Source organism: Panthera onca, chromosome B1 (assembly GCF_046562875.1).
Source record: "Panthera onca isolate mPanOnc1 chromosome B1, mPanOnc1 haplotype 2, whole genome shotgun sequence".
Classification (NCBI taxonomy): domain Eukaryota; kingdom Metazoa; phylum Chordata; class Mammalia; order Carnivora; family Felidae; genus Panthera; species Panthera onca.
In genome coordinates, this window is record NC_138342.1 from 25,236,472 (window position 1) to 25,264,034 (window position 27,563).

The 27,563-nt window shown below is 37.2% G+C and overlaps 1 protein-coding gene and 1 pseudogene across 8 annotated transcripts in view; one reads left to right on the forward strand and one right to left on the reverse strand.

The window, feature by feature from the left end:
• The window catches only part of PCDH7 (protocadherin 7), a 422,251-nt gene that overhangs the window by 58,848 nt on the left and 335,840 nt on the right, over positions 1 to 27,563 (forward strand). Inside the window, exon 2 of one of the 8 annotated variants that reach the window (XM_060655278.3) lies at positions 5,669 to 7,459. The exons of the other annotated variants lie outside the window; for them this stretch is intronic. Within the exon in view, the coding sequence (XP_060511261.1) occupies positions 5,669 to 5,746 (78 nt within the window). The 3' untranslated portion in view covers positions 5,747 to 7,459. Of the gene's footprint in view, positions 1 to 5,668; positions 7,460 to 27,563 lie in introns of those variants that run through there. 8 annotated transcript variants of the gene reach the window in all.
• Positions 22,806 to 24,746, reverse strand: LOC132692834 (uncharacterized; annotated as a pseudogene).

Below are 27,563 nucleotides of genomic sequence, written 5' to 3' on the forward strand. Positions count from 1 at the left end.
TCACCGTCTCCCGACCTCACCTTGTATCTGCCTCATGGTTTTGCCTCTTCTTGTGCAGTTTCCCCTCATTTCCATAGATCTTAAGCTTACCCTTCCTCTAAGACTCAACTTAGATCCCATTAGTCAGCAAGCACACAGCCTACTACCCTCACCATAGTCTCTTCTCACTCTTTGGAGCTCTCATAGTTTCACCTACTTGGTTCTTCTCCTTTCCTCCCCACTGTTAGTAGTCTTTTATATGTGTGTGTTTGTATATCTCTTCAAAAGATAAATAAAAACTTCCCCAGAACCAAGACTGGTTGATGTTGCTTTGTATTTCTCTCCATGTCTTCTGCAATGCTTCTTACATGATGGGGCTCTATCACCTTTGTCATTCTTCCTAACTCTGAGATTCCATGATTGTAACAGTCTGTCAATAAATATTGATTGCTTGGCTGTCCAACCTAAGGCATTCTTTTGTTAGGGCCTAAATCATTCATTTTTTTTTTTTTTTTTGAAGTCAGGGCACAGTACTTATGATGAGGAATTGGTATGATATTATCTATTTCCTTTCCTTCCATGGCCAGTTCAGTGGTTGACTTAGAATCTAAAAGGCTTCTTTTCTTAAGCACCTAGTTCAAACAGTGCTAGCAAATGGTCTGTGTGTGTGTGAGTGTGCACTTTCACATGTAAATGAGGCCTCCCTGTCTTTCATTGGATAGAATTTGCCTTATTTGTCTTTTTCTGTCGTTGGCAACGTAGACAACTTTTGTTTATGTTGAACTTTGTTATGTGTTCAGAAATTTAAACAATTATGATAGAATCCTGAGTATGATAAATACATACTTTAGGAAACTTGCCTAAGTTTGTTTATTATGCCTTAAAACATGGCAGAAATGGAGACATTTGCAGTTATAACTTCTCTGTTTATTTTTAAAAGATTCAAAGTCAGATAAAAAATAATCATGAAAAAAGATAATGCAGGGAAAAACATTTGGCTAGAAGCCAAAAGTCTTGTTTTGGGACCCTGATTCTTTTTTTGTGTGATGTTCTGTAAGAAGATTAAGCTCTCTGAGCTTCAGCTCTTTCATATGTAAAATGAACAAAATTGTAGTTTCCACTTCACAAGGGATTTGCGAGGTAAAATCATTAAAGTGTTATTTTGTAATAAACACCTATACAGGTGTGGCAGTAACTAATAATTATTATAATTTATGGTTTGGGATGCATCACTTAAAAAAAGGAAGTAGGGTGGCTCAGTTCGTGGAGCATCTGACTCTTGATTTTGGCTCAGGTTGTGATCTCACAGTTTGTGAGTTCGAGCCCCATGACGGGCTCTGTGCTGACAGTGCAGAATCTGCTTGGGATTCTCTCTCTCCTCTCTCTCTCTCTCTCTCTCTCTCTGTCCCTCCCCTGCTTGCAGGCTCTTTCTGTCTCTTTCTCTTAAAAATAAATAAGCATTTTTAAAAAGTAAATAAAAAAAATAAAAATAAAAAAGAAGTAAAAGATGAAAATACCACCCAGAATTGCCCTCCTTATAGTCTTGCATTCACCAAACCCCATGTTTGCCTGATGTCTCATTTTACACTTCAGATGATTTTCCAATATTTTTAAAAAAGTAACAGATAAACTTTCAGTATTGATAGGTGACTCTGCCCTGGTTTAGCTTCTGTATTATACGTGTATGCTCTAAAATATGAACATCAATTTCCTGTTCCTGGATTGTAGAAATTGCCATCAATTTAATTTTCTATGCTATGGAAAAATATGTGCTTTTCATATGACACCTTTTCCTTTTCTCTAGATTGGAGTGTCAGTGAAGGACAAAATAATGAATATTCATAGATCTTTTACATATTGCCAATTATATGAAAACACATTCAACAGATACCTAATCTACACCAATTACATAGGTGCATGATTTAGGTTTGAAGCATACCTAATAAAAATAAGTAGAAAAATAGACACATATTCCTTTCAAAATAAATATTTCTTTTTAAAAAAAATTTAGTTTTATTTATTTCAAGAGAGAGAGATAGAGTGGGGGTGGAGTGCAGAGAGAGGGAGAGAGAGAATCTCAAGCAGGCTCCACACTGTCAGCACAGAGCCTGATGTGGGACTCGATCCCAGGAACCATGAGATCATGACCTGAGCTGAAACCAAGAGTCGGACGCTTAACTGACTGAGCCACCCAGGTGCCCCCCAGATATACATTTCTTTATTTATGGTTTTAAGGTGTTTGTTGTTGTTTTTAGACTTAATAAGGACATTTCTTAAAAAAAAAATTCTTTAACATTTATTTTTGAGAGAGAAAGAAAGACAGAGTATGAGCGGGGAAAGGGCAGAAAGAGAGAGGGAGACACAGAATCCAAAGCAGGGTCCAGGCTCCGAGCTGTCAGCACAGAGGCTGACACGGGGCTCAAACTCGAGGACCGGGAGATCATGACCTGAGCTGAAGTTGGATGCTTAACTGACTGAGTCACCCAGGTGCCCCAACCAGTATAAGGACATCTCTGTTCCTATGTGTGAATGTTCAGCATATTCTTGTACCTGAATCTGAATCCTATTCTTACTGTCTCCATCATTCACTTTCCTTCTCTTAGCACGACTCACCAGCTATTGGGAAGTCTGGAAAAGAAGAACTTAGGTTTTAGAAGTTAACTTTTTATGGATAAATTTCATTAATTAAATTCCCAGCCTATTTCAGTCTCTTTGGTCAGGAAATGGAAACTGAGTGAGATATAGAGATGGTCTTGTAGAACGTGTTCCAGAATGACTTGGTTTCATCTCGTTCTGTGTGTGTGTGTGTGTGTGTGAGAGAGAGAGAGAGAGAGAGAGAGAGACAGACAGAGAGACAGACAGAGAGACAGAGAGGCAGAGAGAGAGACAGAGAGAAAGATACAGAGAGCCAGAGAGAGACATATTGACTGAGATTTAGAACAAATTGAGGAGCAAGGCTGAGAGGCAGAGACAAAGGCTTGTCTATACAACTTCAACTGAATTGGACCTGACTGAAAGATTGGTTTGGTTGGATTTACCAGAGCCTATCTCCTCAGTGGCAGTGATCTCAAAATTGCTTCCAGGGCCATTTTAATTAGCTGATTCAAATCAAAACAAACACTTCCTGGTGACCTCCATTTTTACCCTGGCCCTCGCCAATGACAGTTTTCAAAACAGTGATTCCTAAGTAGTTCTCCATGAACTCAATAAGCTATCTGAGGTATGCACTTTTGCTTTTAAACATTAATCTTTAATGCTAAGGGAAGAATCCATTTTTCTTGGCTTCAGTGACAGGTGAATGTTAGTGCACAGATGCATTTGTGCAGGGGCTCAAAACTTAAAACCACAAAAACACGAAACCTGCTCATCCATAGTTAATTTATGAAATGAAATTTAGGAATGGAGTGTCATTCTTCAATATCATTTTAATATGGAGATTTCATTGGGCTCCATGGCAGTATGGTGAATTTATTACTTCGATGCATTTTATTTCTTGGGTGTGCTTTTAAGTTAAAAGTATGTCAGGTCTTATAAATAGAAAATGAAACATTTGACACCTCTGATTTCCTATATTTGTTGTGATTATTTTAATTGTTTACTCATTTATTAAAAACCTTGTGGGCAATTTTGCATAGTGTATTTCCTTAGAGAAAAGAATGACTATTATATGGGATAGATTAAAAAGAGATGGTAGTGAAATTTTAGAAATTTTAGACACATAATTTAAGACAGAATTACAGAGGGGAGAAAAGGGGGAGAAATAATATGCTATTAAAATAAAAAAGCATTTACTGCAATTCAAGAAAGATCTGTGCCATAATCTATCATACGACAAATAATCGAAAGTCAAAGATAGCCATATGTCTTCAAAATATCTGGATTAGGCAATAGTAATACTGTGCTATGACAAATAATATGATTTCCTTCATTGGTTATTCTCAAACATGCGTTCATTCATTAAATCAATTTTCACTGAAGGCCGACCAGGTGCCAACACGGAGACTGCACCAATAAACAGAATGGACATGACATTTGCCTTCAGGGAGCTCATTGTAGCCTCGTACGGGATGTAAGGCTTAAATGAGTAACTTCACAAGAGTAGTTAAATATTTGATAAAGTCTATGGCAACATATCACATACAGTAAGAGCCCATAACAGGAAGGTCTAATGTCTTGGCATGCATTACAGCTATATTGTTGCAGTTGATTTGGGAATAGAAAAACAATATCTGAAACTTGCAAATGTTGAGCTTTCACTTGTGTCCAGGCAGTTTTGAAATGAAATGTGCAGTCATATAGTTTGTGTAAAATAAGACAAACTATGTTCATCTTAAACGTACAATTTAAATTAGGAAGATGCACTTGTCACTGATGCCTTCATAGATGCAAGCTGCTTGTGTAATTGGACAGAATTTCCCAAGTTATGGTAATGGTTAGAGCTGCTTCAGAAAGAAAAAAAAATATTCTTTTTATTTCTAGGAAAAGATAACAACTGATTCAAAAATTAAGACATTTTAAAGCTGCTTAAATTTATACAGCTAATATTGATAATCTGTGATTAGAGCAATGCTTAAACATTTTCTGTCCTTGAATATGAATAATTAATTTCAACATTAGACATTACTTGTTTTTTTTTTTTTTACACCAATTACTTTCAAAAATGAATTGGTCAATTATTCAGTGGTATAAATCATTTACTTCTTTTCTAACTTCGATTCTCGTGTGCTGATGCATCGTTACTTTGGAAATTGAGTGGAATATTTGTTTCTCTTTTCTGATTCTAATTCTTAAAGATAAATACTTCTGGTAGTGAACTGTAGCATTCTATTCTATGGAGGTGATTTATTGGCAATGTTCAAACTTACTAAATGTTTTACTAACATCAATTGTGCTATCAAACTAGAAGACGATACTCTGTGTACCTTCTGGCACTGAGAGCAGAAATCAGCCACTTGGTCAGTAGCAAGTTCAGAGAAAAAATTAACACTATTTAAAACTGACATTAGCAAAATATTTTGAAGGGATATTACCATCACTTTATTTGTGCAAAGTAGATACAAAGTTGGAAAACATTGTCCTTTTAGGGTCATGACTTTGAAGGGGAGAGTTATCCATCCCTGACCTGAGATCAGCAGGCCATTTGTTGATAGCATGTAAATTGCTCAGATTTCTGTAAAGAGACAGCTATCTAAGGATTGTTTTTAAAGACAAGAGAGCTACTTTGAATGGTGTGAACACTCAGATCAAGAGCACATCTCTGAGATCTTAGGGACTTGTAAATTGTAAAAACTGTGACAACAAAATTACCATTTCATTCTTTGTATTTGCAGTATAAACAAAGCCAGCATCCCCCCCCCCCCCCCTCTTCTGGTGACATTTCATAGCCTTGAAAAGCTTGAAGCCTGAAACACAATTAATTCAATGTTTCTTTTACCATGCAAATATCTCTTGTCAGAGATAGCATCCTTGAGATTAACCAGCAGTATTGATTTAGATGCCCCAGGGTTGTTAATTGTAGGGAACTGTTATATCTCTATGACTTCTGAAAGAGGTTATGGCCACTGCAAATACATCTTAAGGAAGAAGAGAATACTATCAGCCAAGATGTGCACCCAAGCTTTGGAACTAGGCTGGCAAAACCCTACTCACATTGCTGTAAAGCAGACATATATTTTTGTATTTTTTGTAGGTGGATACAGTGCAGACCACGAACCCCCCTGGCCACATTGAGGAATCGTGTAAAATGAATGTATGTGCTCGTAAGTGAAATACATGTAACGTTCCAACTCAGTGTGTTGGATCTTAATAGACCTGAATTGTCTTGTGCAAAAAGAAATTGATTCCCAAGGGGCAGGACCACTATCTGATTAAAATGAAGCTCTGATTGTGAAGAAAACGCAAAATGGACTTAAAATAAAATCTCTGCAAAAAGGAATCAAACTATACTTAGCAAACAAACTGAAAAAAAAATCAAGCTCTCAATAGGGAATAAAGGAGGGATGTGAGAGAGGTTTTGCACTCTTATCAACTACTGTGGAGAAACAGAATCAAATATCGTCATACTCAGGAGTGTGAAAAGAAGAACAGGAAATCCTTTTTCTTTTGGTTTGCACTTGAATGGACTGAAGCAAAGAGTGGAGACACATCCTGTTCCTGTTTATAGTTAATAATGTGGAGATTAGTATAGATGTGATTTCATTTGCCTTGCTTGAACTAATTGGATGCATTATGTAGAAATCATCTGAGCCTGTGCTAGATCAACAAAGAAAATGTAAATGTATACCTCAGGACTGAATTCTGGGAAAATTAGACTGTTCAGTACTATTTAATAAGGCGTTAAGAAGAAATACTACTGCCAGTCAGGTAAAGTGAGAAAAGGAGTGGACAGGAAAGAAAATAAAATTTAGGTCATTCTGATACTTGATGAAATAGAATTCATTATGGCGTAAAAGCAGAGGATAGTTTGCAATGTATCTCACAGACATTTCACACAATTTCTGATTGAATTTAGGGTAAACCATGTAAATGTTCAAGGAATGTGTGGCCATTATATCAATAGCAAACTGGCCTTTAAAATTTGTGTTCTTATGCATTCGTGTATGCAGAGGAGGGCTTTTTTATTTTGTTAAGAATGAATTGCATGCAGGAAGAACCTCTTTGCATTATAGTTATTTGCTCAGTTGAAGATACTGTATAAAGTCTCTTTTTTGTATGAGTATGGGTGTATTTGGATGCATTTGTGTGTATGCGTATATAAATGGAGGCAGGTAAAATTCAATGGTTAACGTTTGCACTTTAGTTTGTTACCTAGAATGTAAAGAGGTAGCGGAAACTGTCTTAAGCCATTTCATACGTGTTGTCATTACTAAAGATAATTATTCACAAATGAAGCAATTCGAATATAGACTGACTGCAAAGGCTCTCCAATTAAGTATAATATTTATTGCCATTGAGCCATTTAAATTAAGATAGTACCAATGTCTCAAAATAATGAGAGTAGGCTCCTGTGAAATCAGTTTGAGGACAGTTGGAAAGTCCTATTATACTCCTTCAGGTTACTTTTACTCAGTGACAGAGGATGTGAATCATGGCTGTTTTTATAGAAGAGACTCGGGAAATATTTCTGTTTTAACTATAACTTTTTAATATGCCTATAAGTTATAGTTTTTTTTTTCCATTTTCTTCGGTCTAAATTAATTACAAATAATCATATATTAACATAGATAAGATAGTAAATATTTAAAACAGATAGACATATTTTTTGTAGTCACCATGTGCCATAATAATTTTGAAACTCTTGTTCTCTGGTATTTGTATTCATGTCTCTTTATCTTGCTGATTAACTTTATAGTAGAAATTTTTACCTCTTCTTTCTATGTGACAATCAACTGAAGTTGGTATCCTATCTATACTATTACAGGGATTTTTGTCTTTATTTATGCTATTATAATAAATTATAAGTCTACAAACTCTATAATTCTATTGTATCGAATATTTTTCTGTGACCAAAATAATAAAATGTAACTGCTTTATAAAATGACAATATTTCCTATTTTAGTAATCTCTTAAAACATAAAGGGACCTAAAATAGTGAAGAGCTTAGCAACTTTAGATAAAGAGAAAAAGTTTGACAGAGATAATTTCGAGGGTGTAAGGAGAAAAATACCCTGAACAGATTCAGGAGTTTTGATGTCAAATTTTGCTTTGCCACTAAACAGTTTTATATATATATATATATATATATATATATATATATATATATATATATTAGCTTTTAGGTGCTCGGGTTTCTTAACTATAAAGGATGGGTTCAGATTGCACAATTTTAAGATCATTTTAGTTCTTAACTTCTAAGGTTTTGATAACTTGGAAACAGTACAGCACGACACTTAATACTGATTCTATTAATACTCAGTAGTGATCATTGGTATTAAGAGAATCACATGCTGTTTTCCACTTAAATTGACCCAAAGCCGACCGCATGCCTTAAGAGTAAGGAGAAATGCGAATTCACACTTGTTTCTGTTCCATCCTTAGTCTGACTTTAATGGAAATATGTACCGAAGTATAAATAATCATGTTCTGGGATCAATAGGTCTCCCTAAGTTAATTGATCCAAGAGGCACCCAAGTACAAAATCACTCAATTTGTAACAGAGGAAACCTGTTTGTTCTGCACTGAGTTGAATGCCTTCCCTGGCCGAATATTAAAGTGCCAGAACCAGTTTTTCTTGCTCTTTACCCCCCAAGGATTGATCAGCACATGAAGGTCTCTGTGACTTCAAAGGCATTTCTGGACTCAGATCAGCCTGGTTGGGTTCAGAGGAGAAGGAAACACTAGCCCCTGATGTTTACGGCGGTAGGGCTGTTTCATCTCACAGTGGTTCTCTGCTTAGGAGAAGCAAGGAGCAGAGGAGTCTTGCAACTGTTATAATTTCAGGATTAATGTTTAGTCACAAAGTGCCTCACACAGAAAAGCAGTGCTTTTATTTTAGTTTCCTGCTACTACTCCAACTGGGAAAGGTCAGAGAAGCAGTGTGAGGCAAAATGAAAGCATATACATGTCAATTTTTGGGCGGAGGGCTCATACTAACTTGCAAAGTGGTGTCACTTTCAAAATCACAAAGGTGGTATGGGTAATCTTCAGGGATCCTTAGAGAATTTATTACACTGAACATTTTTTTTGTTTGTTTGTTTGTTTCAGTGAACTTCTGGTCATTTATGGGACTGATTTAGGTAATAAAATTTAATTCTGTCAGTTTATTCTTTATTCTACAAGATTAGAATAAAGATGGGAGACCACCTACCAAGCCTCTCCCATGACCCATTATCTCCAAGTAAAATGTTTACCATTAGCTTTTGATTCTTAACGTCTGGAAAAAAAAGGGGGGGGAGGGGCGGTGGAGGGTGGAGGTGGTTCAAAGAAAGAAAATGATTATAAAGAGCAGCAGTGGGGCAACTGTGAATGAAATTGCCAACTGAAATGTTATGTTCAGAATGCATCAGCCAATGGGATGCACAGAAGTAAAAATTTCACTAAAATACAAAAAAAAAAAAGGCTTGAAAATATTATTAAGGATTGAAGTAGTTGCTTTTGGTGTTAATTCTGCTTATTTATTTATTTGGATGCTATTATTCCATTTCCTGGTTTTGATAAATATAAATTAGTTGAGTTACCAACAGTCAACTCTATAAAGATATGTTAATTGCTCAATTTAATATTTATGCCAGCCTCATGAAGCAGATGCCATTATTGTCATATCACCCATTTCACAGATAAGGAAGAGTAGGCACAGAGAATTTGGGCAAATTTGCAAAAGTACAGACCACCAGGAGATAGAGCGGGGCTCTGAGTCTCGCCAGCCTGGTTTCAGAGGCTACATACACTCAGCAGGTCACAGATCCTTCGTGCCAAAACTTGAGGGTCCAGGTTAGGCTCTGGAACTGCTCAGGGGGACAGGGGTGGAGTTTTTGGTTCTTCAGATCACACATCTGTTAACATGAGTGAAGCAGATTCAGCATGCATGGCTTCAATGTGAAAGGCGTCCAGACGTTCTCGCAGAGTGTTGGACAACGGTAGAATCTGTGATAGGACGTCTGCTTCACATATTGGAGACAGGGAAGAAGGAATTCTTTTCTAACTTACTTTGCTTTGCAGGCTTAAAATATGTTACTAGGTAATATTTGCATCAAACATCATTGGAAAATGGAGACTTCCCTGTGGACGGAGGCAAAAGACAAGTGCATTCTTTGAACAAGGAGAGCTCGCGCGCAGGCTAATGGGAATTCCAGACACACAGGCTAATTATTACAATGTCATGTACTAAGTGAAGGGCGCTCAGAGTGCCTTAAGAGTGCAGCATCTGGAATCCAGGTTGCCTGGGTTCGAAACGTGGATCGCACACTTTACAAATTGAATGGCCTTTGAACAAGCATCTCTCTGCCTCCACTTCTTCAGATGTGACTGAAAGTTAGTAACAGCATCTACATTGTAAGTTAGTTGTGATTATTAAGTGAGATTTAGCCAGGTGATGGGAGTATGGCATGACAAGTCCTCCGTAAATGCCGGCAACTCTTGATTTCCTTATTGTTGTTTTATAATCAACATATGAATAGAGTGTAGTTGTTGCTGATTGAGATGTTCACGGGCTAAAATAAACTCAATGCCACTGTCAGAAGTGACACAAAATGCACCTCACAGAACAGATAACTCCAAGCCTGGATATACTTCATATACTATGGCATGAAACTGAGCAAAAGAGTGTGGGTACAGGTTCTCCGGGGGAATTCATGAGTTTCTGGTCTGCTACAACTCAAATCTTAGAGCTCTGTGAGCCATCATTTCTTCAAACATTGACAAGTGAACGGAAACTGTGAAAGCTGAAATCAGACCTGTCACCATCCAATGATGAAAGTTTTTAAACGGTCAAAGAATAATTTTTGAAAGATCACTTTATCTGTAATTATAAAGGAGTATAATTTTCCCCAATTAGTAGTGACTTAAGCATTGTGAAATGTAAGAATGATAAATTATTTGTCAGATTATCATAAAAACTAAGGATAATGTTGATTATGATAACCCGTCCATGAATAAGTAGCTACTATGCTTTGCAGATATTTAGTAATTTTCTATGATATATGATAGGGCTTCATTTTCAAAGTCCTTTATTAAGCAGAAAATGTGCTTTGTAATCTATAATAACTATGAGATTTGAATGTGTGAAATACAAACAAAATAAATACTGGCTGGATTGAAGTGGGTAATATTTAATGCCTGGAAAGTCAGTGGCTTTCATTTTAAACATTGCAATTGGCTAATTATATTGGAGGGGATAAAACAAATAAACTATTATTGAAAATGTTGTCTTTCCTATTTGAAACCATGTTTTGGATAATATATAGTGAATATTAATTGTGGCTAGAAAATCTAGACTTCAGAAATGCCCCTGTGTTCTTGGGACCCCATAGTATTGCTTGTGAAAACATGAAGAAGTTATAATATTCTAACTTCATTTCACAGTTTAGCAACTAAGCATCTGAAAAGAAACAGGGCCAATTACAGATTTTTATTAGGCTCTCCATTTCAATAATTTTTACTTTGTTTTCACGAAAGAGCTGGCTACTCTATATTTTTATGGATGTTAATACCACCATAATAACTATCTTATGCTTCTTTTTGTGAATTTCTAAGGAGGAGTTAAGATTGATGTAATTAAAAATGAGTATCTTCCTAGATTGTATCCTTAGATGTTAGGGGGGAAATGAACATGTCCTGTTTTAAGAGATTGGAATTTTGAGACCAGGTACAGCTCAGCCTGTTTTGTAACTGCCCAATTGCTTCCGTGGAAATTCTGTCTCAGTAGCAGGTGAGGGGGACCTAGGTCTCTCATTTTTTTTCTTTTCTCTGTGTCTAGCTGTTAAAAGGCAGGTCAGGATGATTTTTTTTTTCTCCCCTATATGTCAGGCTCATGAAAGAAGCAGACATTTGGTAGATGCATTCTAGAAAGATCAGAAACGGCTACCTCCTGATAATACATTTCAAGTGGATATAGTGCCTTCTAACTTTCTGCTGGTTGACTTTTTAAGACCCTTGCATATTTATTACATAAAATCTGCCCTTTTCTGAACCCCAAATTGACACTTGATTGTTAAAAGTCATGCAATTGAAAAAAATCTGTGTTCAGAAAGACCCTGATAATGTTAAGGAAACAATTAAGTTATCCCATGGGCCTTTTTAATAAAAATTCTATGATGGCTAGTCACATAAATGACTCAATATTCACATGGAGAAGTTTGTGAAAATGTTTATGAGGAAAGGTTACATTCAAATGAATATTAAGAATCTGTAAACACAGGATCTTTTTATCTTTTCAATATTTTCAATATTAGGAAGAAATGAAACACATGTTTTGTACCAAGCTTCTCTAGTAATTCATGTGCTCTTGTCATGTGATATTAACATTTGGATTAAAGAATATGATTAAAGGGTTCTAAATTAGTGGTTACCAAGTTGAAATAGCGCAAACATTGAGACAGTACAATACAGCAATCTATTTCATGCAATATATTTCTTATGCCAATTAATTAGCAGTTTAATTAGCGTGATGTTTCATGTTGTGACCTAAGCCATTGGACTCCCAAGGGGTCTAATGGAGACAATGAAAAAAAGGAAAAGAAAGCTTCAGAATTGTTGATGGTTGTGTCACATGGCACCAGAATTAAAAATAATATTTCATTTAGGGTTGCCTGGTTGGCTCAGTCAGTAGAGCATGCAACCCTTGATCTTGGTGTCATGAGTTCAAGCCCCACCATGGGGGTAGAGTTTACTCAATAAATGTTTTTTAAGTTTATTTATTTATTTTGAGAGAGAGAAAGTGTGCATGGGAAGGGCAGAGAGAGAAGGATGGAGAGAGAATCCCAGGCCGACTTTACACTGCCAGTGAAAGGAGCCTGAACTCACCAACCCATGAGATCATGACCTGAGCGGAAATCAAGAGTCTGATGCTTAACTGGCTGGGCCACCCCCAAAACATTTTTTAATGCTTTAAAAAATAATTCTTCATTTAAAAATAAAAGAACTTGCATATGCTTTTTTTTCCCTGAACTCAGAACAGATTTTTTTTAAAAGGCAGTTTTATGATATGAAATACTCCCATGAATTAAAAGCATATTAAATATCTAAATGTGCGATCATATTAAATGAAGTACATTTTAAGCAGCAAGTGACCACAAATAAATGCTTCAAGGCTTCCCTCAGATAAAACAGAAGTACTTCTCATAATTTTGAGAGCAAACATAAAAGATATGTATTAGGGTGATCATATTTTTGAATATGTAATGTGATTCATAGGATTCTATTAAGAGCCATTGAAATGACTTACAAAGGGTTGCATTTTGGAAAGCCACAATGGAACTCTGCCTTTGGACAGGCCCTAGGAAAAAAACTATGCATCTTAGAAATAATTTATCAAGTGTGTGACATGAAAGGGGTCTCTCGTCCTTTTCTTCCCTCCCCAGTGAGAACATATTGAGATTGTATGTGTTAGTCTTTATTGCATAAAATGGAAGCTTCTGCTGAGCCAAAGACAGTCATCTGCCAAAAGATTGGTTCTGCCTTTTCACAACAGCATAAAGAATGGGCACAGTTGTTATGAATATTGAGCTATAAAATACAACAAACCGTGTGGAAGTGCTTTTCTCTTCATTTTACACCGCGGACAATTCGGAGCATGCGAAGAAATATAATAATGATTTAAGGAGCTGACAAATATCCCCAGATTTTGTCAAGCCTTCATTCCCAATCACTGGTATCTGCTGGACTTACTTCATGGCCACATAATTAGGCTGTTCATTTCCTGTGAGTTTGTGTACTACAGTAGGTCCAGAGGGCTCCTTTTTTCTTTTCGGAAACTGTTCCATAACCTCTTTCGGCAGTTAATGTATGGATGCCATTTGGAACATTGCTGGTTATTATGTTACTCACAGATATTTTATTGTACACAGAAGTGAGTATTTATGGAAGTCTAAAGTCTCTGTTATGCAAAATCTTATAAAGAGAACGCTGTTAAACTTTCACTTTTTTTTTCTCCCTCTCTTTCCCTCGTCTAACACGTCAACTTCAATTGCTTCTTTTTCATTTAGTAGAAATTTTTAGCATATGGAAGAGAAAGCATATACACATTATGAAGTTGTAATTAGTAATCTGTAATTAATTGTAACTTCTATTTTCTAAAATAAGGACAAATTTGAGGGGCGCCTGGGTGGCTCAGTCGGTTAAGCGTCTGACTTCAGCTCAGGTCACGATCTCATGGTCTGTGAGTCCGTGAGTTTGAGCCCCGCGTCGGGCTCTGGGCTGATGGCTCAGAGCCTGGAGCCTGCTTCCGATTCTGTGTCTCCCTCTCTCTCTGCCCCTCCCCCATTCATGCTCTGTCTCTCTCTGTCTCAAAAATAAATAAAACGTTAAAAAAATTAAAAAAAAATAAATAAAATAAGGACAAATTTGAAATTGTGATACAAAATAATTCAGTAAACATTTGTGCCAAAATGTTCCTAAGATGTTCCTAAGCTTCTTTTCTTTTTAGTTGCATGGTATTCTGTCTTCAGACTATCAGAAAATTGCAATTTAGTTTTGCTCTGATAGTTAACTGATAATGATCTGATTTAAGTGATCTTTCAGTTTAAATGTATTTAGTAGGAATTTGAATTACTATATTTGTCCTCTCTTGGATTTCCTATAAAAATACATAGTTTACCTGTATATAATTCATAAATTAAATGTTTATTTATTTTTGAGAGAGAGAGAGAGGGAGGGAAGGAGAACATAAGCAGGGAAGAGACACACACACACACACACACACACACACACACACACAAACAGAATCTGAAGCAGGCTCTAGGCTTTGAGCTGTCCGTGCAGAGCCCAACATGGGGCTCGAACCCACGAACCGTGAGATCATGACCTGAATCGAAGTCAGATGCCCAACCAATTGAGCGACCCAGGTGCCCCTATAATCATGAATTAAATGAACACCAATTATGGACTAGTGTTGGAGGCTTGGGACAACCTACTTAACCTTTCGTTCTGTATTTAAATGGGGGTAATAGTCTCATAGCATTGTTAGGCAATGAGGATGAATTACTAAGCTATGTAAGTAAGGTCAGAAAGAAATTAATATATACATTGATTGCAACTGTCTAGCATAAAGTGAGCAAGTATAAATAACAGTATTATTAAAGAAAGGCTCAAAAATGTGACTGACACAGGTCACATAGCTATTCACCAGTTGAGCTAAGATTCCAGAAGCAGTCTTAATGCAATGCAGCATGGTGGGTGTGTCTAAGTGTAATCCGCTCCCCAAAACAGACCAATAGGTTTTCCAAAAGTCTTATACTAGTCACAAGTAGGCTAGGATCCAAACCGCAGGTGTATCTGAATTTAAACCCTGATTTCCTCAAACCTTGACAGGAATCTAAACTTGATGGTAGGAATCTAAACTTGTTTATTGGTAGAGACTTCACCACCTTTATGAATAAGCTTTCTGTTTTCAGAATTATTTAGAAATGAAAGATGTTTTTGGAATAATTTAGAAAATGCAAACATGAGAATCAAATAAAAAATGGTCAACTTTCAATGCATACTTTGAGCTGTTTCTAGGAGTCTATCTCTGGATTTAGACATTATTTCTTCAAACAAACACTGAGAAATATGTAACAGGTGTATTTATTTTTTTTAGTGGACTTCAGCCGGCTGTTTAGGTAAGCTCATAAGCCCACCTCCCCTTCCCCTTTCTTTGAATATTTGGAATTCTATTAATTGGAGGTTTCTGGCTGTTTTAGGGAGCATCTTCTGTGCAGTGAGCTTTTCAGCCATTGCCATATCCTTTGTGCTGCCATTCAGTTTGTTTAACTCTGAGATTTGGGAATGTTTTTATTTCCGTTTTCCTCAAATATTTTGCTGTAATTGTTTCCTATTAGCTTGTTTTAAAAGATAGGCTACCGTTGGATCTTTAAATTGACTTCTTTTCATGGAGCTGGTTGTATGGTCCACCCCTGTCCTGCAGAAGTTGCCATTACCTATTGTTTAGTCGAATTTGAAACTGATAGGCCTTAATGACTGTTATTACAAGTGTTCCACTCACTGTGCCATCTAGTAATATTGGATCGTAACAATATGTGCTTTAAAAAGAAAAGCTTTCTCTCTCTCTTTCTCTTTGTGCTGCTGGTGACTGTTCAAGACTTATAACATAGAACATGATCAGGCATGGAAAGTATAGTCGAGCTGCTATTAATATTTGTGTACAAATTACATGTAGTGGATTGAGATATTACACTGAAGGCTGCAGGATTGCGTACCTTGCTGCCCAGAGTGTTGCGAGGACAGGACGACGTACTGCGTCTTAGTGTTGTCAACGTACTACTGTCTTCAGGAACACGTAGTCCTAGTCATTTCTCATAAGTAGACTTCAGATTCCTTACTTTAGAATTCTATTCCTCTACCTCTAATGCTCCTCTCATATTTGTCCTTTCCATTCTTCCTTTTTGTGAGCTCAGTGTTCCGGCTCAGCCTGGTGACTTTCAGGTGACTTTACCTGCTTTACACTTTGCTACTAGTTTATCGTAAGCTATAGTGCTACGTCCTCCAACAATCCTTTGTCTTCCTAACTTTACATGAGGGAATCCTGCCTTCCCTCTTTTTCTGGTTACCAAGTCATTCGTGCTAATTTTAAGGCATTTTATCTGTGTGGTTTTATGCTACCTGAATCTTCCAGTCTTTAATGATGGAATATTTTGATGGAATAATTTGAAAGTGTATATGCGTATCATTTCTACCCAAGAATCTCTTCACTGGGAACATCCAAGCCTGACTCATATTTACCATCTCCTTCTTGTTTTTAGCCAAGTACTTTGCTTACAGTAGATTAGCAATTGCTTGACTGAATTCATTTGATGCTATAAATGGAAGTCTTGGGTGATTCGAAGACGTGCGATAAAGTGTATAGGTATTAGTCATTCGATAAGCATTTGTTGAGTTTCTCCCCTAGATTAGGTACTGGAGATTTTGCATTCTTGTAAAATATGAAATGCTGGGTGACACAGGTGAGGGGATTTACACATATTTATGTACACATACGTCACAAATCATATGAGCCCTGTTAGGGCTCTCATTCCCCTGTGTCACTCAGGATCTACTCTACTCCGGGCGCTCTGTTGTTAGCAAGACAAATATGTGTTTCCCAGATGTGAGGACTACATGTTGCCACGAGGGAGAGCTCTGGTGGGCAACAAGTGGGTGCCAAGGCAGGAAGCAGTGAACAAAGTCTGGAAAGTAGCTCAAAATGTAGAAGGCATTAGATTCATGTTATGGAGGTACAACTTGACGCTGGGAGAGATGGGAGTGACACAGCAGAGGTCTTCAAAGACAGAGGAGTGGTGACCCCGATTTGTGAGGGGAATAACTTTCAAAGCAGGGTGGAGGGAGCACCAGAGAGGAAGAAGCAACCCTCACAGGATAGGAGTTGCGCTTTAACTGAAAATATATCTTTCTTGGACTTGGAATTCAGAGCTATCAGCTGCCATACTTTATGTAGAATACAAAGTCGTAGAGACAACTGGTCTCTTTGGTCATTTCTTGGCACCGAAAGAGTGTTCTGCCCCAGAGCCCTAATTCTTTAGTAGAGGAATTAGTATAATTAATACCAAAAGGAATACAATTTAATGCATGGTTTCTAAAATCAATAGACACAAAACCATTCTTTGAAGATGGAGTCAGGTCAACTGGAACTATTTCTGTGTGATAATATTGCAACTCTGTATGATGTTTGGGGAGAAATACAAACATGATTTTAACATAAACTTCCTTTGCTCTAATGCTGTCAAAAGAGGCTTTCCTTGATGTTAAGCTCTGATCTCAAATGAAGTCATGCCTTGGAGGCTATCTTGAGGCTGAACGCTTAAAGCATCTTCACTCATCAAATCTATGGAATCCCATTTTTACCTCTATCATTGCCTGAACTCATGTTCCAGCTATAAGCTGATTTGTATCTCAGACCTTATCCAGAAGTATTTGTACTTATTTTTTTTTTATTTTGCCACATATTATTAAAGTATTTTCAATGATTTCTGTTTCCTCTTTGTGTTTTATGGTTAAAAAAAAAGAGAGAATTAATACCACAAATAGTACAGATATGATTTTCACTGCCCTGTAGTTTCTAGGATTTGCTGTTTTCTTTGGAAAAAAAAATAAAGTAAAATAACTCATAAGATTTCATTTGTAGTGAGACAGTTCTGACAGTTCCGTGACAGTGAAATTTTAAGGATCATCAATATTGAAGGGCACAGGCTGTGGAGTTGCTCCTTTTTTTTTCTCTCTCTTTCTTTTTTCACCTTTAATTCCAATTAAACAATATTCTATTAGACTAGATGCTTTCTGCCTGGGTGTTTTCTGTCTGATCTTTGGCTGGCAATCAAGGAAATTCAGCTTCCGTCTGTTAGAGCTGAAAGGGCTTATAGCATGCCAGGGGCTGTCTAGTGTTTCAAGCATTTAGAACCCCTGGTCTATGAATAATGATCAATGTGTGGTGCTTATATTGTTAAATCTTTCAAGAAAAATGTCTTGCAAAGTTATTCTCTGGTGCTGAAGCCACTCATATTCTCCACATAATGCGGAGGTTGCATATCCCGTATCTATGCAAAGCGTTTAACCCACGATTCTATATATAAATATCCACACTCATAATGCACAATTTTCAAAATACCTGCTTTATGCTTTACCATGAAATGTCTGTAAAATCCTGTATAAATCATATTCAGTATGTGTTATCGTCTAATTTTTATAAGAGATTGTATTTTTGTTTGAAATTTTTATTGTTTTCGATAGGTTTCAGAAGGAATGCCATCATGCCTTTAATGCTGCTGTTACCTATGGTGTGACAATTTAAAATTTTCCAGCTAATATTATTATGAAAGGGTACAGCCTCAGATATAACATATTGTCAGAATATCACATCATTGGATATAATTTAGGATTTTCTCAATGTTTGGTTTGCAAATTCAGAATATAACTTTTATTGATACCGATAAGTAACATATATCAAGAATACTGATGTCTGCATTGAGTCGTGTACTGACATGCTGACGCATTAACCAAAGGAGTATAAAGGTATAAAAGTGCTAGATTATTTTGGATGCACACTCTATCTATCTATCTATCTATCCATATAAAGTATTTTGAAATATATATTTTCTTCTCATATACCTTCCATATATTCCAATATATATACATATACATATACATATACATATACATATAATTATATAAAATATATAATTCAGAATATATTTTTGTATTCTGAAGATCATCAGAGGGAACCAATTACTTGGTAATGACTATGGAATACATGCTTTAGCCCAGAAACTGTGCTTAAGGCGAGGGATGTAAATATGGGAAAGAAACCAATTTTGCTCTCAACAAACCAAGACAGCCAGATGTGTTATAAATGCTATAGGAAGACAGAGATAAAGGAAGAAAGTGAAGACATTTGGGAAATGCTTAATGAAACAAGAAATTTTTTAGTTGGCCCTTGTAACAAATTAAGTCCACTTACACTTAGGAAGGAAGAAAGACATTTCAGCTGGAGAAGAAATCATGAGCAAAGTAATGAAAGTCTCAAATTTCGTTGCATACTTGGTACAAGTTGCATAATCCAGTGTGGTTAGAGTGTAGGAAATATGGGATGAGCGACTCAATATGAACTGGAAAGAGCAAGTAAATTCAGCTCCAGAAGAGCCTTGAATTTTATGTCTAGCAACTTGGGTTTATTCTGTAAGTATTTGAAAGTCACTGAAAGCTTTGAAGCAAGGGTATAACTCAGTAAGTGTTTAAAATGATGGCTCTACTGGTGAAATGGAGGGCAGTTGGCAGTAAAAGTGCTGGAGAAAAAGAGACTTGTCAGGCCACAAGTACAGTCTGATAAAGCCTTATCGTGTGATTCTGACGCATGATGTGGAGACAGATAACGATGTGTATGGAGAAAACGATGTAAAATATACATGATTGGAGGCTGGAGGAGAAAGGAGAAGACCAATAGACTTGGAAAAGAAGCTAATTTCGGAATTTAATTTTGAACATTTTAATTAAAATATTACACAGCTTAGCTGATTTAATACTAATAACACAATTTGTTTTCAAGCTATATAAACCAAATTTATAACTTAATATTTTAAACCAAAGATAGCTTTGGGAGCCATGAGGTAGGGCTTGAGAGAAGCTAGCGGTGAAAGAAGGAACATGGTCAGGAAAAAGAAAAGTCTATTCCAGCTCCAGACGGTAGGGGTAAATTCAGGGGTTAGTAGGAATTGGTCAACTCTCTTTCAGGTACGACTCCTGAAATGTCTTAAATCCACTTATGTTAAAATGTATTTCATCACTGTGCTCACTGGTCAAACTCCATTGGAATGCCAAAATGTCCTTTGGGGGCGGCTTGTCAACCTTTTGGTTAAGGAAAGGCAACACACTTTGAATAACAGACTTACCAGACTGAATTCAGTGGATGAAAAGTAATTTGCTCAAAGGAAACTTGGCTGTCCTTAAAAGTGACCCAGGCCATAAATAAATAAATAAATAAATAAGACCCATGCACCCCCAATTTAAATGTAAGAGAGCTAAGTCTTAGAGAAGTTAAATAGCTGCCCCAGTTTAAGCAGTTCATAGGTGCACGAGTTGATATTAAAGCCCAATTCCCAGAACTCAGATCAACAAAATTAAAGAGTGACGAAAGACTGCTTTACGTCACATTTCTAATAGATTCATCAGCATGGTGGCCGGGTAAGAGTACAACAGGTTTCATGGAGAGAGTTTTAAGTAAGCGGAACCATTGAATGCCATGCACTCTGCCATGAATTTTGCAGGAGGGGAAAGGAAACAGCAATTTGGTGATGGAAGAAATGAGGAAAGATCTTTTTTTACAATATAAGGAAATTCAGGTAGGTTCATAGGGTGAAAGAAAGAGGTTGAACAGAAACGGGAAAGGACATCGATGAAATAAGATCTTGTCAGAGGCAGGAAGGAGTGGAATCAAAAGGTCAAATGGATAAAATAATGAGGATTCTTCCAAGTTGCAAAATGAAGTTCCAGTGAGCTTCTGTGCCTCTGGGAGCTCAACACTTCCGTTCTCAGCTTTATTCACTAAACCAAAACCACTAGGACACCCCCCCCCCTTTTTTGTCACTCAAATACCCCTTTCAAGGATTCCCCTTTTCAAAGCCTGTGAATGCGAAGTTAGCCTTTTGAAATGTAATCTGAAACCACACATGCTATATATCTGGATTCCGGTTGCTTATTTCAAAATTTGATGAAGCGAAGTGTTCTGACTAAATATGTACTACGTTCCTAGACCTAACCCAGCGCATACCGTCACAGTCTTTATCTATTTGTAAAAAAGGCAACTTGGTGATTCTTGGAACACTTTCAAAATCCCAATCTGTGAGAGGCTTTCTGATCTTAAATATTTTGTAAATTCCAAAGCGAGACCCTTAATTCGAGCCTAAATTTTTGGAGACTTTCAAGCAAGAGAAGTCTCAACCTTGGTTCTTTTTTTTTTTTTTTTTTTTCCCTGAAGGGACAAAAACAGGTGCAGTGACAGTAGACTCTCTGGGGAGCATACAGTGACATGGGCGGTTGCTTTTCTCAGCTGGTGTAGGAGGGAGAGGTGGGCAGGCATGTAGGCACGTCTCTGTGTTGGGATCTGCAGACGATGAGTGAGTTCCAAACATGTACAAAGGCTGTGGGATGGATATGAGATGCCAATACCGACTACATAAACAAATACATTGGGAAGGAGTTAAATGCAATCATCAAGCATTGATTATATAGAGAGAGTGTAATAGATCGATTCCAAATGTCACAAAAAGTCACTATAAATTGGTATTTCCTGGTCTAAAATATTCAGTAGGTTTTTTGTTTTGTTTTGTTTTGTTTTTACAGATTTGTTATGCTGTTTGAATAATGACTGTTTTTGTGCTCCTTTTGTGACAAGTAAAGCAGGCAACTTTTTCAGGGCATCCTGTTGGAATCTCCCTCTCATTCTTCTTTTTTTTTCCGCCTTCAGGATAACTTAGGTGCAATTCCTAAAAGAACACCATTTGGCCGATTTCCATCTGGCATCCTTCCCCTCTTATTTTCACTGAAAAGTGTGGAGACTGGTTTTTAATGCTATTTCTGAATAAATTCAGGCTTTCAGTTCAACACCCATTCCCCCCCCCCCCCACCCTGTTTCTCATAAAAGCAATTAGTTACCTCTTTTTGTGGGAAAAATAAACATAACTCTGGACTTGGGGTAGAATCAGATACAAACAAATTGTAGAAATATGGGCTCACTAATTTCTAGTCCTCTTTTGTAGGCTGTGGAGTCCAAATGTGTCATGTGAAAAGTTCCGTCTGTGCAGAAGAATTGACTGTTTTACACACAGATAATTAGAAAATTGTCAAGACATATGTTGTTTTTTACAAACGTTTTTGTATTTATTGTTTTGCAGATGATACCAAAAAATTATCATGGTGCTGAATTCTGCAAAACCTCTTGACTTAGAGGTCTCATCAATGACTAATTGCTACTATTTGTAACCACTTTAAAAGCAAATAAAGCGCCCATCTGGTAATTCTATTAATGGTTTCTATATTAAAATGGCTACTGGTCCCCAAAAAGAAAATATGCAATTATGAAATATTCATAGTTGACTCACTATTGAAAAGCTTACAAATGGATCTGCAAAAACAGAGTTTATCATTTCTTTTCTCTTTCTCTGTTAAGCCTCTAATCTTTTAAGAAATTAGGTCGTATTAATGATATGACTACATAGACTCAACAAAACGGAAAATTAAAGGAATTATCTAAATAAATTAAGATTAAAAAGTTCAGAATTAATGATTTGGGTAGCAGTATCAGCTACCTTCCAGCCCCTAATTCTCTGTGTTTTCCACTGTAGAACTCATAGGCCTTGAAAACTCCACTGAAAAGAGGGGGACAGAAATGCTAGTTCTGATCCTGTTAATTTGTAACTCTGACCTGGAGGGAAACTCTGCACTTCTCTGAGACTTCGTTTTTGTGGTGGTCAAGTGGGAGCCATTTCTCTGCTCGTCTTCATTTATTTTTATTTTTTAACTAAAACAATTGACAATTTTATTTTCACATTTCTCAATAAAAATGAGAATTGCTTTTGTGTGTGTGTGCGTGTGTGTGTGTCCTACTATGTCCTCTGCAGAAATGATTCCCTATTTGATAGGAAGGGGGAGCCAGTCTTCCTTGTCATGCTGTTACAAAACAACCGAAGTCACAGCACCATGATCTCTTGTTGAAGTAGACCAAGTAAGATAAAATGGGTACAAAGAGATTCTTGTGTCTCCTTATCTATTGGTTGAGTCATTCCTGGCCAAGTGAGAACCATAATGGGAATAAGCAGGAAGTCTCATCAACGGGGGCCCAGGCCTCATTGGCATGTGGCCTCCCATAGGCAGCCTCATTCCAACAGCAGGTCTCACTGGCATCATCCCAGGAAGAAGAGGGCCCATCATTGGCATCATGGCATCATGGCACCCTTATGGGGTGCTGGCATCATACCAGGGTGAGGAGGACCTGGAGACTGGGGGGAGGCAGGATCGTTGCCCCTGCAGGAGGAGGGGCGGAAAATGGAGTAGGAGATATCCTTCCTCGTTGAAATGCAGCGGTGGTTGTTACTTCGTTTCTTTGTGTTTCCTACCATCGTGATGTGTCTTTCTCACAGAGGGAGAGTCACGGGTGAGGTATGTGTCGCAGGAGTCGCGATGACACTCAGGCAGTCTGCTCTGCAGGCTGTTGGCCACTTGGTTCCAGGCGCCGCCCGGAAATGACCTCCCTGCTGGTCTTTAGTGTTGGTACGAGGAACTGAAGAAATGAAAACTGTGAATATGTTTGGTCAAAGTCGGTCCCTTGCAGGATAGTACACGCAGGTTTCTGAAATAGGACAATCGTCATCGTCCACCTAGACTGAAACATCTTATCACTGAGGAGGGAGACTAGTAGAATTTCTTCAGCTCGGCTTCATTCTGGCCTTTGGCCTCTTGGAGGTGTGTGAGTATTCGCTAACTTCACCCCTCCTGTTGTATGGGGTGTTCTCCTCCTTTCGCCGTCTGCCTTTGATCCCCCCTCCACCCCTGCCCCCTCCATAGAGGCAGAGAGGAGGGCTGGACTCACATCATATATGACACATCCCTTTCCCCCGGCCCCAGCGTTCTAGCACCTTTTCTGATTTTGTGATGCTATCTCACCTGTTTGCCTTTTGCCTGCCTCAAATGCAAATTCTCTTTTTCTTCCAGCTACATTGTCACTGTTCTTCAACACGTAGCTCAAGCGCGTGTGGTAGGATTATAGGTGACTTAATTTTTTTTTTTCTATTTTATACGTGGCTTTTTTAGTTCTCTTCTCATGATTTTATTAACAGAAATCTCAAGTTCCTCACTTGCAACCTGAATCAGAGTTAGGAGCCCTCATGTGTTTTTCTGGCACAAATGTTTACTTCTCTTAATACTTATCTAAATGTAATATAATGGACTGTTTGTCTCACTAGACTGAGATCTTTGGTAACATATAGTTCTTCATATCTGGTACAATATCTGTAAGAGACATTTCTTACATGTCAGTTGAGTGGATGAGTATACAAATAGTTTATGTAGGTAGTTTATTTTAATGTAGTAAGTAGAGATAGGACAATATTAAATAGCTAATAATTAACTGGATCTGTTTTTACTATAATATCTTACATACAAGTTCTTATTTTTGTACTTTTATACTCATTAGAAATAAAATATAACAAGGAATTGTATTGGTATAATGAATAAATAAATGTGTAATAAATAATTGGTGCATTTGTAAATTATAATTTTTAAGACAACTGCTCATTTTCTCATTTATTTTTTGATTTTCATTCTGAGACTTGTGGCCAGCCCTTAGCAGTCAAGGTAAAGGCACTGTGATAATATAAGGACACGACTCATAAAATCCAATGGTGATTCTTGGTAATGGATTACAACTAGGGTTAATTTCCAGTGATTTGGCCATTCCGAGCATCAAACCTGAGGTTGGGACAGCTGAATATATTTGAATGACAAATATTTGAATGAAGCTTCACGCATTTCTCTCCTTGGGCAGGATGCTGTTCCCTCTCCTTGAAAAAACGTTTCACACTGGCCGTCAGTAGCATCTGGTACGCGTTGGCAAAGATAAGCACCAATTTCATTCAGTTTGAATCAACAGATGTTTACTATATACCAAGGAATTTATGAGTCCGTGGATATACAAAAGTGCATAAGACCTTGCCTCATTCTTTGAAAGAAATCACAAGTTTTAGAGAGGTAAAACATAATCAATTGCCTACTAAGGAAAGGCGAAATCTTGATCAGTGACATTCAACAAACATTTCTTCGGGGCTGCTCTTTGCACTGAGCTGAGTATTAATAAAGTGCTTTGGGGAATAAGTAGGTATAAAATCTTTAACTCTGGCATTGGAGCGGTATGGGGGGCACTAAGGTAGATTTGTCTTTCCTTGGGCATGGTAGGTACAATACTTTGGCCCCAAAATACTCTTAGGAACCAATGACAAAGTCTTAACTTCTTTTAAAATCAGATGCAACAAGGACCTTTTAGGTCAAATAAAATGTTTTAGTGTGTAATATTAATGTCTTCATCTCTTTCCAAGGGTCATAACATAGAATTTGTAAGATTTTCTAATAATGAAAGTGCTACACAAAGGCAAAAGAACGTAGGGTCCATGAAAGTCACACTGTGGCTCTCTGTGGAGGCAAGTGGAAGTCAGAAGGCGGTCAGGAGATGATCCAGAGCACCTGAAATGGGCCTTGAAATAACAGCACCATTTCACTAGGTAGAGGAGAGGAGAATTATTAGACAAAGCCAAGGCCCAGACTAGTGCAAGTGGAGTGAGAGAATTCAGAGGTGCACAAATCATGGTCCCCAAATTTAAAGTTTTCAGTTCAGGGGACAGAGGTAAGTATATGCAAAGGACAAGTGACATACGAGGACATATATGCTTATTTCAAGAATGGAGAATGAGACACCTGCTCTTGAATCCAAGATTCCTAAGCATTAAAGCTTTACAACTAGACGGTTTAACAAATACAACTGTTTTAAACATCTAGCATTGTAAAATTCTCCATTTTCTGGTATGTGACATCTCTTTGGGAGTAGGGTGGGTGACAGTATGGTTTGGAGACTGTCTTCAAGCCCTTTTGTTTTATTATTCTTTCTATACATTTTGGAAATATTGCCAACAATATAGCATCTCAAAATTACATTTAAAATAATGGAATCATTTTTCCCTCAGAAATTCACTTACGATTACTTGAATACTCTAGTCAAAATATTAATTCTGTACGTTGTATACAAATGTTTGCTAATAAGTCAATAAATTTTTTTTTAGGACAAATTCAAAATCCAAACTTGATAAGTGAGTCGTATTATAGTTCATACTGGTGAATTCTGTTAAACTATTTTCAAAATTTTAGAGCATAACGTAAAATTTCAGTCTAGCATATAGTATCATTTTTATTCTGTTCTAGCTTTAATCACTTCCTTGAAGGGTATACCCCCCCCCCCCCGCCTTTTTTAAGTTTTATTTATTTATTTTGAGAAGGCAGGGAGGGGCAGAGAGAGAATCTCAGCCCAGAGCCCGACACAGGGCTTGAACTCGTGAATCGGTGAGATTATTACCCGAGCCGAAAGCAAGAATTGGCCGCTTAACCGACTTAACACCCAGGCACCCCTCCCTTTATTTTCTAAAACTGTTTCTCAGTACTCTTTTTTCTTTCCCCTCTCATATAATGAAGGGAAAACATTATTCATCTAATTTATTTTGAGACAATAACATTAAGGCTACTTACATTTTTCTTCTTATTATAAAAGCGGTAGTGAATAGTAGGTGAGCTGCTGAATTTAATTTTTCAACTAAGTAAACATGCACATATTAAATTCTCTAACTGTCATAAATATAATCAGGCCTTTAATTAGAAAATGAAGGAAATATAATTCTAAGCATTATGAAGATATATTGGGTTTCTGGTGGTTAACGCATCTAAGAGGAGGTAACTCAATCAGAATACCATAGTCTAGCTCTATCCTGATTAACACTTTTACTGATCTGTCACCCTGAGCATGTAGGAGAGGCAAAAAAAAGGCTGTGCCATCTTTCTGGTAGGTGATGGCATCATCTTCAAACATAAGGGATACTAACCTCTCCTGTGAAAAATTAGTTGGACTGTCAGCTATTGAAATGATGTTTTTAAATATGGAGAAAAATCCAGTTCTTAAAACAATTTTTTTGCAGTTGTTGCATATTTATTTGCAACTCTGAAATTTTTAAAAGGGAGGCAGACCGAGGCATGAGTAAAAAGTGAACTATTCGTTTTGGAATGTTACTTACTGAGTAAGTTTGCAAGAATTCCATCAGTCTTTGGATCTCTCCAAATAAATGTCACTGGGTCACTCAAGAAAATATGCTAGGGGCGCTGGGTGGCTCAGTCGGTTAAGCATCAGACTTCGGCTCAGGTCATGATCTCACAGTTCCTGGGTTCAAGCCCTGCATCGGGCTCTGTGCTGACAGCTCAGAGCCTGGGGCCTGCTTCGGATTCTGTGTCTCCCTCTCTTCTCCTCCCCCACTCACCCTGTGTCTCTCTCTCAAAAATAATAAACGTTAAAAAAATCTTTAAAAGAAAAGTATGCAAAGGACAGCGAGTGGAGGGCTGTATGAGGTGCAGTTCCCGTCTTCAGGGAGTTTATAGAGGAACTAGGAACACAGTGGAAAAGTACGATATGACTAGTATCCGTCCTAGAGAGTAGAGAAGAGACACTGAACTCACGTGTACCGTCATGAAGTCAATTTCACCTTGCTTACATTTCGTTTTAATGAATTGGGTAAATTTTTCAAACTCATATACCTATATTTACATATATATCTATAATATATTTATTATTTATTACTACACATATTACATATATAACATTTATATTATATTTACATATATCAAATATGTAACACATACAC